The sequence below is a fragment of the Cornus florida genome, unplaced genomic scaffold, assembly GCF_030987335.1.
Source record: "Cornus florida cultivar Cherokee Brave unplaced genomic scaffold, ASM3098733v1 CherokeeBrave_3.0.0_Hap2_Chr06, whole genome shotgun sequence".
In the NCBI taxonomy this organism is placed as follows: Eukaryota; Viridiplantae; Streptophyta; class Magnoliopsida; order Cornales; family Cornaceae; genus Cornus; species Cornus florida.
This window is the reverse complement of record NW_026775576.1, coordinates 56,527,081-56,540,933: the sequence shown is the minus strand read 5'-3', so window position 1 is coordinate 56,540,933 and position 13,853 is coordinate 56,527,081. Positions and strand designations below refer to the sequence as shown.

Sequence of the window (13,853 nt, the reverse complement as noted above, 5' to 3'; positions counted from 1 at the left end):
AATCTTGCCGTCCGAGCCAAGTCGCGTCAGGATTATTATTTTTTCAGAGAACTAATCGGTTCCCACAGACGGCGCCAACTGTTGATGCGAAAATCCTCACAACTCGGAACGACAGCGTTTACCTGCAAAACAAAGGGACGTCACCTTGAATGGCACCGGTGGGGTGCCAGCCAAGGACCCTCCGACGATCAAGTTAGTACTTGTAATCGTATCATATAATAATTATGTATATTCTGTTTAGGGGTTTTTTCACGTACCTTCTTTAACGGCTTGGTACCCTATTTATGGCTGTCGATTGTAATCAAATTGGTCCCGCGGGAGATCCGCTTGTGCTAGATTAGAGGAGATCGTTTGTTGCCAAATTTATCGGGGATATGATTTACTCCTTTGACTTTCTTAAATTGTGCGAAGGTTATCCTCACCCTATTGAACCACGTTGTCATTCATTATCCTGGATAAGAAATGTCATCATTCTTATCCGATAGAAATCTTTATATCTGATAACGAAATATGTCGAAAAGGTCTGGCTGGTCAAGATAGGTTATTTTTCCCTATCAGAGGCATTGGTGAGATTGAAACGTAGCCAGCAGAATCCTAACTTCACTTAAACGCACTTTTTGGATGTAGCTTTTACCACCTATAAGTGTTTTTTTTGTTCACCAAACAAATTCCAACTCAATTTTTTAGATTGAAAGTGCTTACAGATGCAATCCCAAACTAACTCTGACTCGGTAATTTACCCATTAGCCCATAGAAATTGGTTTTACCCATATTATTTAACCCTTTTCGCTGTCGTCGACATCAATATATAATATTGCTTGCACGTTTGGCAGTCGATTGCACATCCCTTTCTCTTCGGATTTCTTCAATCTTTTCTCTCTCTAGCAAACCTCATCGCTTCGGGTGATTCTCTCTCTATATATGTCCTTTGATCGCAGTGTGATGTGGTTATAGAGGATTCATGTTGTTTTTTTCTACTATCTCTATATTTATCTATTGAAAATCTCCGTATTTGGCCTCCGATGTTTGTTTTTCTGCAGATTCAGATATGGAGGATTATGGGTTCGAATATTCAGACGAAGAGTCTGAGGAACAAGACGTTGACATTGAGAATCAATATTACAACTCAAAAGGTAAACGAATAAGATATTTTGGAATTCACATGCTGTTGGTAATACCCTATTTGAACTAATCTACAATGTTTATTTTTTTGAATCTTTTATTATTATCATTATTTTTTAAATTTTTAAATTTTTATCTGTAACAGTCACTTATGAGCTAAAGTGAATTAATCGATTTTGATTCATATGGGTACAATGGTTTGAGGAAGGCCAGGAAGGTTGTGATGTGGGCCTTGCGCTAGCAAAGAAAGATCAATGAACCATAAATAACTATGAAAAAGAGAAAAGGATGTTCTTTGATCACCATTTTGCTCAGGAGATGGTGGATTTTGTGGATTTGTTGAGTGGTTAGGGGCCCTATTTTGGTCCTCGTGTACTCTTTTGGGATGCGCGCCTTTTATGATACTTATAAAAAAAAGTGTATTTTGGTTATGGGATGGAAGTATGAAAACTAGTTTGTCTTTAGAGAAAAAAAAAAAAAAAAAAAAAAAAAAAAATGAATTCTATAGCTTCATTAATGAAGATGAACGTCCAAGATATTCAAATTTAAGTTTCCCATCTTCTATGGCCAATTTTGTGTGAAATTGCATTAACACCAGAACAACAAGAAAGGGAAGTACAAACTATGAACCAACTCCACTTAAAAGAACTTGGACATGTTTGTACTAATGGTGGTTTGAACAAACCAGCGAGCTAATACATACCAGGAAAAAAATATTGCAAGTGTAATTAATCTTTTGAACTTTAAATTAAGGAACAAGTGCGGATTATAAATGCAGATAAGGTATATGATATAAAAGATTCTTGTAATGGCGCATTTTATGTATTTTGTTCACTCTCCTTTGAACGCCTTTGTTAATATGTTTTTTATTTATATAAAAAAAAAAATGATATAAAAAAATTCTTGGCTTCATAGCAATGATTTATTTATTTATTTTACAAGTACCAATTCATTAAAGAGGGCTCATTAGAGGAGCATGCCCATATACAACTGCACAAAAAGTTTTTTTAAAAAAAAAAGCACTCAGATCTCAAGCTATTCATAAAAATGAAAAAGTAAAAATACTATAAAAATATATTTTTACCCAAAAAAGAAAAAATATTTTCCTCTAAAAATATTTTGTATCGAAACAATAGAGTTTATTCTTGATCCTAAATAGTAGAATGACTAGAACCCAGTGCCACATTTGTACATTTGTTCAGTTTCTTGTCTTAGGTACTTTCTTTTTTTTTGCCATGACAGTCTTTATGACAATGTCCGTGCTTTTGGGTAATAATTGTTGGCATGGTATCCAAAGGTATCACTTCTATATATGTAAAATACTCTGATGCATACAAAAGGAACACGTGGCATATTTGGAAAAACATATGAAGCATTTGGCGGAATGAACGCGAGATTAGGGGCTGTAAGATGAGCTAATAAAGAATAATCTAGATAAAACATATGAAGCATTTGTTCGGTTGTTCCCATTATTATTATTATTATTTTTTATTTTATTATTATTATTATTTTTTATTTTATTAAATAATTAGAGTATTCGTGATTTCGTCCTGATTAATTTTTGAAAATTAAGAAGAGTATCTTCCCACCCAAAAGTGAGGGCGAGTAAGTTGCTGAATATGGCAACAGAGACGTGAATTGAATTCTGGACTTATTCCAATCTTTAAAAGTTACTAAAAAAGAATTATTTTTTATTTTTTATTTTAAGAGCCTTTATAGGAAATGAAACAAATAAAAAAAATGATGATTTTTAAATGTTTCATCTTTTCCATTTCTTGGACCTACCTTATCAGTGAACCCTTGCAAAAAAAAAATATAAAATAAAATAATTGCATTTTGTCTTTCTTATACATGGAATTATCGTGAATTTGGATTCATATTATATGGCTGAATTGATGAAATAGAGAATCACTTGAATCTCATAACAAGTTCTATAAACTAGACTGGACAAGTTTTTATTTATTTATTTTTATTTTTTAAATGATATATGCTTAGTCTAAATCAAACTTTGTTTGAGTCGTTTGACCCTTCAACCATGCCGTTAAAACCTGACTAAGTGGAGTTATTCTATTACAATACGTCAATCACATGGACGTGTCTTCGTCACCGGTGGCTGCATGGCATCAGCTGCTACACGTATGCAACCGCTACATCAGCATCAATCTAGGTGACCCTCTGGCTAGATGCCTTGTGCAGTGGACCTAGCTTGCTTAACTGATTGGCATGAGAACCTAGAAACAACATTATTACGACTTTCTTTAACCTAGACTATATATATATATATTAAAAATTGTTTTCAGAATAAATTGATCCTCACAATTCTTTTTATTAATCGAGAATTCCAAATTACAACAACTGCACTAGATTTTCATATCAAATTAACATAATCACTTATTCACAAATCAATTTATGCAATTAAATATAAAAAAAAATTAATAATTGGACTAGTTTGGAAGCTATAATTATAAATACGACATACATACAAAAAGTATTGAGTATTAGAGTCACTAAACAAAACTAATTAGGAATACGAAAATGTACAGTTATGGTCCAAATTGCCTTCATGAATTCCCATATGATTGATTTTACAAAACTAACCCTATTGAATCATAAAACAAAGAGACCCATTCCATTCATTGAGACAACATTTTGCCATTATCATCCGTGTTTTTCGCTCCATATCTCTGTTGTCTAGGTCCCTCTTCTTCTCTCACTCTTTTAGTCTCTGCAAGAACCACATTCAGTCTGAAAGTGACCCACACAGTCTGGCGATCATTCCGGCCACTAGAAACATCATTTTGTAAAATGACACTTTGTATATGCTACTAGTCTTATAGTAAATGGGTGTTATGTGCACATAAAATTAATTTTAATTTTAATTTTTTTTTTAGAATTATTAAATTCTTTATAATTGTTACCTTTGAAATTATTGAATAATACCAACTGTAATAATTATAAAGAATTCAATAATTTCAATATATATTGCATTTCATGTGCACATAACATCCATCTACTATGAGATTAGTAGCATATCTATTACCTTGAGTATTTTTAAAAGAATAAAAGGGTAAAATGGATATTATAACACTAATTTATGTCAAATTTTTTATTGAGAGGTGTTTCTCCACAATGTAAAAAGAATAAAGGTGCTTTTTGCATACTATTTTAAATAGGAAAAATAAAAGTGTTACGCTGAGTATACATTAGGGGTGTTTTTTACACTTGGCTCAAGTAAAATAACCTTTGGAATCTCATATAGAATAAAAAGAAAAGATGAAATATATATATATATATATATATATATATATATATACTAGTGGAGTTTGATCTAGTATTACAATCAAGTCTTGCCAAGCATGGTAGAACCAACATCTTGCTTCTCAATTTTGATTCAAGTTCGACTCAATTTTGGTTGGATTCATTTGACGTCTTTGTACATCAATAAAACGAGCCTCAATGGCAAAAGGATAGAAATTTTTGGAAGAGAAAAAAAGAAAAAAGAAAAAAGAAGGTAATGGTGAATAGGAAATTCCTTGAAAGTCTTCATTTTCCATTTGGGGTCTGAAGGAAATTAATGGTCGAAAGTGAAATGGATTAATTTGGTGACCATGAAATTATTTTAAGAAATTTGTGAAAAAATTTCATTTCACAACTTTTATATTTTGAATGGTAGGAAAGCTAATAGAAAATATTATGATTTATATTTAAATTATTTATTTATTTTATTAAATATGACAATAGATTTAAATAATTTTTTATTAAATAAATATTTTATTTTAAAAAATAAAGGTAATATAAGAATCTAAATAATATATATTTTTAAAATATGCAGAGACAACACTATTATAATATTTTTACAAAAATTCATGCATAAACATAATTTATTTTAGAAAGTTAAAAAGGGGTTATAATTGAAATTTCATATAGTTTTATCAGGAAAGTAAAATGCAACTGTTTTTTTCTTTTTCTTTTTTTTTTTTTTTGTGTGTAGAAAATTTTGTAGGAAATTAAGTTAGGTGGTTATGAAAAGTTACTCTTCTTGCTAACCAAACTATTAAATTTTATATATATATATATATAAAAACCACTTCTTTTCCTTTCTTTCTATTTTCATCTAATCAAATTAAGCCTTAGAAAAAAAAAAAAAAAAAGAAAAGAAAAGAAAAGAAAAAGAAATAGAGGACTTTGGATATTGTTCTTTTATACCTATTTCCTTGTTCCTTTAGTCAAAACAAAAGACAAAGAGATATTGTTCTTTTATACCTATTTCCTTGTTCCTTTATTCTCTTTGTGCTTGTTTGATATTGTTATTCAGCACTTAACATAGAATTTGTTTAAAATTAGCGTGTTTGATAACCATTTAGGCTAAAGACCATCTTAACGCTTAAGGCAGGATTTTAGGTTTTAAAATATTTTGTTAATGAAAATGTTACCCTCAAATATTATATTTTTAGGTTCTCTATCACTTGTTCTACTCTTGAAATTAAACATTATATTTTTAGGTTCTCCATCACTTGTTTATTCTTAAAATTAAACTTATTGATGATACTCTTGAAATTAAATGTATTGATGGACTTTCTATTTCCACTTTGCATTTCTATTCCCTCTTTAGGTTCCGATTGATTTTTATTTTTAAATTACTCCAATTTCTCAAATGTTTCATTGTATTTTTCTTCTCAAATAATGTAAATATAAATAATATTCAATAAAATGTAAGTGTGTATATATATATACACACGTACATACTACATAGTTCACTCAAGTTTATTGATGCAAATCTACTCTATAAATAAAAATTGAATGATTTGTTAGTGAATTCTAATCTCTTTTTCATAAATATTTCATTTTCACAAGTTATTCATTTTATATGTTGATATTGAAATTTTTATGATCAATTTTGACATGAATATCCATTGTTAAATTGATATATTTCTTTGGTGAAATTCATTTTAGATATATATGTTTATGTTTTAATATGGTATATTTTAGAATAATATTATATGTAGAAGATATTCTAAGGCAAAAATGTAACATATACAACATTCAGATTTCAACTTTTGTATTTAACAAACAATCTTAATTAATTCAGTGCTTAAAATTAATACAGTATCAAACAAGTTTACAAATTAATATATTTGATCAGCAGTTAAAATTTTAGTGCTTAAGATTAATATAGTATCAAATAAGTTTAAGGTATTTGAAACTTTCCGTGCTTAATTTTCATTTTTATCAAACAACACATTTGTTTATAGATTCATACTTAATATATTCTTTTTTGGAAGATAAATTTTAGTATTTTTTTTTATTACATTGGTGGTAAATGATTATCCATAATGGGTCCATATGATGTGGTAGTTTACTTTTTAAAAATTCAATGCGAGAAGGTTAAATTAGTAATTTTACAAAAAATAATCATTTGACTTTTAAAATAATACATTTATTTTGGAATGGTCCAAAATGAAAAGATGAATATTTTTTTTGGGACACGGGTAATACATATCATGAAAAATTGTATTGTGATTATATATTATTATTTTGTGATTAATTATAATCAATAAAAATAAATACAAGCATTCCAGATGTTATTTGATTACTCAATTTAATACTTAATTCTGAATAGATTAAGCATTTATTCAATTAATTATTTTCTTCTTCTTCTTCTTCTTCTTCTTCTTCTTCTTCTTAGCATTTTTTTTTTTTTTTTTTTTTTTCTTGGGAGAAAACTTTAAATTACATTCAATAAATTATCACAGTTAAATAACCATAAAAAATAATAAAAAAAGGGTTAACTCCTCTTTTAGCAGAGGTCTGTGTCTTTCAGAGTGTGATTCCAAGTAATCACTATGGTTGTCTCTCTAGTTGTTAGAGATTTGTTGGAGTAAGATTGTGTGTACTTTAGTTGCTTTCGGGTGGATTAGTACTTTATCGCTTGATTTGGTGGCGAGTCTAAATTTTTTCTAAGTTATCAGAGGTTAAATTCTCTATATTGACACATGACATTTAAAATTCATCTATTACCTTTGTTAAACCTACTACCTGTGTTAAACCTAGTCAATACACCATTTTGAGATAAGGAAAATTACCATAGTTTGAAAATTGCACAGTTTTGAAATAAGAAAAATTCACCATATTTTGACGAGCAATTTTGAAATAAAAAAAATTCACCATATTTTGACAACGTTAACGTGGTTCTCTCCTCTTGCTCATTCCCACTATTGGAAAAATATTTCACGCCAAAATTGAATGTTCTTTCCCACTGGCATCTAGAAGTCTGGTTCACTCTCTTTTTCTGAAATCTAAATTGCAAAATTCCTCATCTTTTTTAAAATTTAAACTGCAAAATCCATTACAAAAGCTTTTAATTTGCACATTAATTTTTGACGCAAAATATTCTCCCAATTATGGCAATAAGCCAGAAGAGAGAGAGAGAGTGTGTAATACCCCAAAATTTTAAAAGGATTTATTAATTAAAATGAATTATTTTTATTGTTTTTTTAATGTCTTGTTTTATTTAATTAAGTAATTAAGTGCATGGATAATTGTGATTGTTTTATTTAATTAAGTACATAGATAAATTGTATTGTTTTAATTAAATTATATTTTGTAATTTTATTTGTTAAATTTGTATGGTGTTTGATTTGCGGAATGCTAATTAGTAAATTGTTTATTTGATTTGTGTGATTTTATGCTTGTGTGTAGCTTTATTGTTAAATATTGGCAACTATTAGATTTAATTTAATTATTTTATGTATTTAAATTATTTGGATTGGGTTTAAGAGAAGTGGGACCAATAGATGTGGTATTGGGCTTGAAGAAAGCCTTGTTGGGTTAATTATTAAAGGCCTATGGTTATGAAGATATTTAATAATTATCTTTGCGAATTTATATATATATATATACAATTATATGTATATAAATTTAATTAATTAATAATCATGTGGAGGGGTATATCTGTCAATATATGTATATATATATATTGATATATAGGAATATATAATTTATTTAACTAATGATTATGTATGGAATGTAATATACATATTTATATTAAAATATATGTGTATATATATTATTTAAAAGATAATTATTATTTATTTTATATGGTAATCATAATGGGAAAATGATTTAGTTTTTTATGTGTATAAATAGACACATAAGACTTTAGGGTTATGAGTTTTTTTTTTTTCATGTTAGAAAAATAAGGGAGTCAGAGAGAAGGAAAAAAGGGCTGACAAAGAGGAAGCTGGATCAAAGGAAGAGGAGGCCGGATTTAGAAGAGACTGGCGAGTTCTTCTTTACTTCTCCTCTAAAAATTCATAAACCTATCACCTTGAATATCAAAATTATATTTTTGTTTTAATTAAAAATAAATTTATTAATCAGATTAGAAGAGCACGTTTATTCTTTACAAAATTTTAGATTTAAACATGTGAATATATGTATGAATTGTTCTGATAATTTATATCCCGTATGCGAGGTTAGGTTAAACTTTTTATTTTTGCAATTTTTATAGTTTGCTTTACCCTCGTGTAGCATGATTAATTAAAATTTAATGGCTCTTAATTTAATTACATATGTTCATTTATGCCTAAAATAATAAATAAAGCTTTTGGAATTTTCTAAGTTTTTCTAAAAATTTTCTGAAATTATTTTATATTTTTAATGGTATTTTACAAATTATTTATATATACTGTTATATATAACAATATGTTAAATTGTTTAACATATTACACACTGGAGGAGGCAGTTACTTGCGCATCAATAGGATTTTTATCCAGTGTGATCGTGTACGTAGGAAAAGGGTGCACCTGTTGATCTGGGCCATGGGTTAAGTGGATGAGTGGTTAGAATGATCCTGTGCTTCGCGGCGCATAGAGGAGTGGTGCACTTGAGCATCTGGACCATTCATTAGGTCTGGTCAAAGGAAGGATTATCCAGTGTAGCGCGGCGTACCAAATCAACCAATAGCAACCAATTAGAAGCTGCCAACACACGCCGAGAGTGGAGCAGGCGCGTGAGGGCGCGTTGACGCGCCTGCTAGTGTGTTCTTGCGCGTGGAGGCGCGTGCAGCAAGTGGAGGAGCTTGTCGCGGCGCGTGAGGGCGTGTGGGGATGCGTGTGATGTTCCGAAAGGTTCTAGTGGGGTCCGGTGATGTTCCAAGATTGATTTCAAGCTGGTTAATTTTGAAATTAATCATTAGATGATATATTTTAGATGTTTGAGGGTTGTAGGATACTACTACGATATTTAATTGCATCTATTTGGCGTGATTATAATTAATTGATAATTTGGTTGGAAGGAAGTGTGTATATATATATTTGTTATATATATGTAACGTAATTGACTGATTATTAAATTAATGTTATGCGTGTAAAATGCATAAGATGTCTACGTACGGATTAACTTCTTATTAAGTTTAAGGTTGGTACATGGTTGAATTGTAGCCATGGATGAGTTGTCAAAGACTTCAATATACTGTCTTATTAGATATGAATAAATTTCATATATGGAAAGCATGGTTGAGTTGCTAATTAATGGTATAAGTAAATATACTTAAGAAAGTATGGTTGAATTACTAGTATATAAATAGATATATTTATAAATGGCATGGTTGATTTGCCGGTGCATATTTAAATTGCTATATGTTTAAATGATTAAATGCCATATAAGGTTATGGTGTGTATAGGTTGGATTATGACTAAAATAATCTAGTATATACAAGTTAGGGTATTATTTTATATATGTTAATAAAATAATAGTGGTGGAGACATGGATGATTTGTCAAAGCTTAAATTTTGCATATGTAATTTAAATGATCAAAAGTATTATTGGGTTTTGGATTTATTGGATTTTTTTTCCTTATATTGTAAGTTATTGTTTAAATAACTAAATTACTGTTTAGGATGGAGTTAAGGTGAGTGGAATTTACTTTATGAGAAAATTATAAAGGGGGAGCTTGGTTTAGGTATAACTGATAATTAATCATTGGTGAGTGGTTTTTGACAATTTAATGCCCTATTAACAGATAGGATTATTGTACTATATATATAAGTATTTATATATATTTGTAGCATCGTGTATTAAAGTTAAAACTTTATTAAGGATGGTTTTGGTAAAGATGATCTGTTTATTGGTTTTCAGAGGCTTGGTAGAGAGAACTTACTCGTAGGGTTTAACTCGCGATTTATTTTTCAGATTGTTAGAAGGTCAAGTCTCAAGGTTGAGGATCCGCAGATGGAGGACTTATCTATTCCTTTTGTTTATTTAAAAGTAGGATATTATTATTGTTTCAGTTGATATTAGTATTTATTTTGTTGGAATTCTAAATAGTAACTTTTGATTAAGGGGTCCTTGAGTTACAGGATTCCCGAGTTGTAACAATTTGGAAGTTATTAAAGGATTTATTATTAATTAGATTTCTTCAGCGTTTTATTTTATTCTTTATTTCATTTTGTAATCTGTACTTGTTTAAATACTTTAATTGTTTTGATATCACTTGATTTTGTGTGCGGACTTGATCAACCCGTGTTCCGAAATTAGGAGTATCACAGAGAGGGAGCAATCTTTTTCAGGTGAATTTTCGTCATTGTTGAATTTTTCTTATCTCATGTGCAGTTTTCAAACTTTCTTTAAATTAGTTGACGTGGTTTAACACAAATAAATGTCACGTTGTCAATCTGTAAAAAATTCAATTTAAGATAACTTAAAGTAGATTGTTTCACTAACTGCACTTGGAGAGTGAAGTCTTTATTTAATTACAGTAATTATTTAATTAATACATAAAAGAAAATGATTCTTGCACCAAATAATTACAGCGAATTGTTAGACTTATTTTTTTAATTGGTCAATTATGTAACAAATAAGGAAGTAAAACCCCCTATTTAGTTGTATTTGGTATAAATAGCCAATTAAAAATTATTCGATTAGACAATTCACAATGTAAGTATCACTATTTTATTATTATTATTATTATTATTTTAACTGACTCAAAATAAATGTCTATTATTTAACTTGAAAACTTTGAAATTTGAATATCAATGTTTAAGTGGAGGGCAAGTCACAACCCACAATTGCAGAGAATGAGAGAGGCTAGGCCGTACCTGGTATGTCATTCCAATATTCTCGATTAATAAGTATCAATCTAAATTCCCAACCATTATTGAGAAATCTTTAATCTATATTTTAACAAAAACAAGGATACGTAATAAACATCATACAAAAGTGACAAACCACAACAATAAATAGTGTCAATAACATTAACTTTATTGTCTCTGACCTTGAGTGACAAAACACAACTGTATGAAAGCTCACTACAAAGAAAAATCATTCAAAGAATCTATTGACACATATAACAAAAGATGGAAAAAAAAAAAACTTCCTCTAGAAAAGGATACGATCACTTTGCTGGCGGAAAATGCTGGATCCATAAGTGGATATCACCATATCCCAAAGGAGTGGAAATTGCGATTTCCCAAACACAGTCACAGGAAAACAGGAAAATACAATAATAAGAAAAAGATTAATCCATGTACCGTTGTGTCCAAAAAAAAGGTATAGTATGGCACCAAAGGCTATCATCATGGATATGATGGACACAAAAAGGGTTATGAGACCAACAATTAACCTATTTGGCAACGTGAAGTGAAAATCGGTTACTGAATAACGTGATGTGAGAATGGCTAAGAACATCAACACAGAAGAAATTGATGAAAAAAGAGCAATTGCATCTGCTATAATAAAGAATATAAAGGCCTTATCTCGGAAGAGAATTGGAAGGCCATTTTCCCCATCATTTCCGCCAGGTACTGTAATGGCAGCGGCAAACACCACAGTAGCAACAAGAGCTGCTATAATTGTGCATGAAGTGGCGGTGTCTTTCATCCATTTCTCTCCTTCTTTGACCAACTCCTCATGTGCCTCAGTATATATTCTTCCGGATGTAGTCGTTTCCTTTTTACGGTATCCTTTGTAATGATGAATTGTATGTTTTTCTACTTCCTGCATTAAATGGAACGAGTTTGCATTTAGAAAGCAACAAGTTATGGCATGGTGTATAAAAAAATTAGAATTATTTAATCTTTGGATAAAAAATTAGAAAAGGAATAAATGAATTTATGGAATAACTTTTACTTCTTGCAAACTGAAACTAAATTTCTCGGTGAACACAAATCGCTTCAAAATGCAGAATCTATAGGTTATGGTGGATGAAATCATGGGAGTGATTCTAGTTTGTGCCACTCTAGAACAAATCTTCTAATGACCAATTCTTGTTTCAATACTAGTTGTACCTATGGGCTATGACACATTATATACACACGTAACATTATATGTTACAAGACCAATTTTATTTATTTGCTTCTTAGATTCAAATAATGCAAGACATGGTAAACGTCTTATTTATTCCATGAGATGGATAATAGAGGAAGGAGAGGAAGCTAAGAACCGAAATACTCTGTTAGAACCAAGGTGGAGAGGGCGTAAAAGAGATCAGTTATCAAACCAAAGGTGAGTGCATGCTATGCCCATTATCAACATGGTGTTTGAGAAGAATTCTCCAATGCCAAGAGTTGTTGGAAAGAATTTTTTGATCCCAGAAGCTCCTAATTATGATGAGATGACATTTATTCATGTACTCTTTTGAGAATAATATTTTTTTACCTTGAACTACTGCAATTCAAGTTGCATCTGTAAAGCTGCACCAGCCGCACTTGCTCTAAGATTGAGTTTTTGCTCTTTTTTCAAGTCTACAACAAGACGTAGACAATTGTTGTTGTTCGAGTCTTTCCTTGTAAGTATATGGTGTCTTACCTCTTGGCGAAATTGATAAATGAGGTTGAATACACTTTCACAACGGTTCAAAACTGCAACATGAAATATATTTTGTCCCATCTCATTTGTGCAATAAGCTAACTCTGGAAATGAATCAATAATTTCTTCAACAACTTCAGGAATCCCGGAATTCGCTGCATCCAATAAACATTTTCCCATTATCTCAGCTTTTGAGTCAGTCAACTTCGAAGTATTGCTGCAGAGATGTTTGACAAGCTGAAGTGCTTGCTCATGTTTCATTTTTATCTCTTGAATATTTTTCACCTGTGGCACTGCAATTCAAATGAAATTGAGGAACGAAGGGAGTGGCAAGGGCTATAAATTTTAGTATTGGATGCTCCAAACTAAAGTAGCTATTTTTAAGATTCCTTACCAAGTATTAAAATGACTTTCCACATTACATGATACAACTGCCGTTTCACTCGCTCTAGCACTGCACGAACAACCAAAGTATATATATGTCAACTTTAAAGATGGAGGGTGGCACTTTTTTTTTTACATGTTAGGTCACAGGCCTGTTGGTGAGGGTGGCACTTTGGGAGAAGTTATAAATTATATCAAGAAATTACTCATATAATTTCTAAAATTCACTGTCATGGTGAGATCAACACACTAAGCTTAATGCTAGGAGAATTTTTTAGGTGGTACGGAGCTCCATAATCCTGGCCAATTATATTCAACTATGCAATCAATTGTATCAATTTTATTTAACTTTTTGGCTGCATGGCTAAATATGAATAGTCATGACCATATAGTATTGAACCACCTAATGTTAGACACTCGTGGGAAAGAAAGCTTCTCTTTCTAGGTTATATATATCACCAGCCCAGAAGGCATTCATAAATCAAATAAAATCTCAATGCACGAAGGTAATGTTGTGATAGTAAAATTTTTATAATAAAAAA

At 30.2% G+C, this 13,853-nt stretch overlaps 1 protein-coding gene across 1 annotated transcript in view; it reads left to right on the top strand.

Moving 5' to 3' along the window:
* The first annotated feature begins 862 nt into the window (after nucleotides 1-862).
* LOC132311576 (COP9 signalosome complex subunit 2) overlaps nucleotides 863-13,853 on the top strand; it is a 55,582-nt gene continuing 42,591 nt past the window's right edge. Inside the window, exons 1-2 of the mRNA XM_059809551.1 lie at nucleotides 863-903; nucleotides 1,041-1,133. Coding sequence (XP_059665534.1) covers nucleotides 1,049-1,133 — 85 coding nt within the window. The 5' untranslated portion in view covers nucleotides 863-903; nucleotides 1,041-1,048. The remainder of the gene's footprint in view (nucleotides 904-1,040; nucleotides 1,134-13,853) is intronic.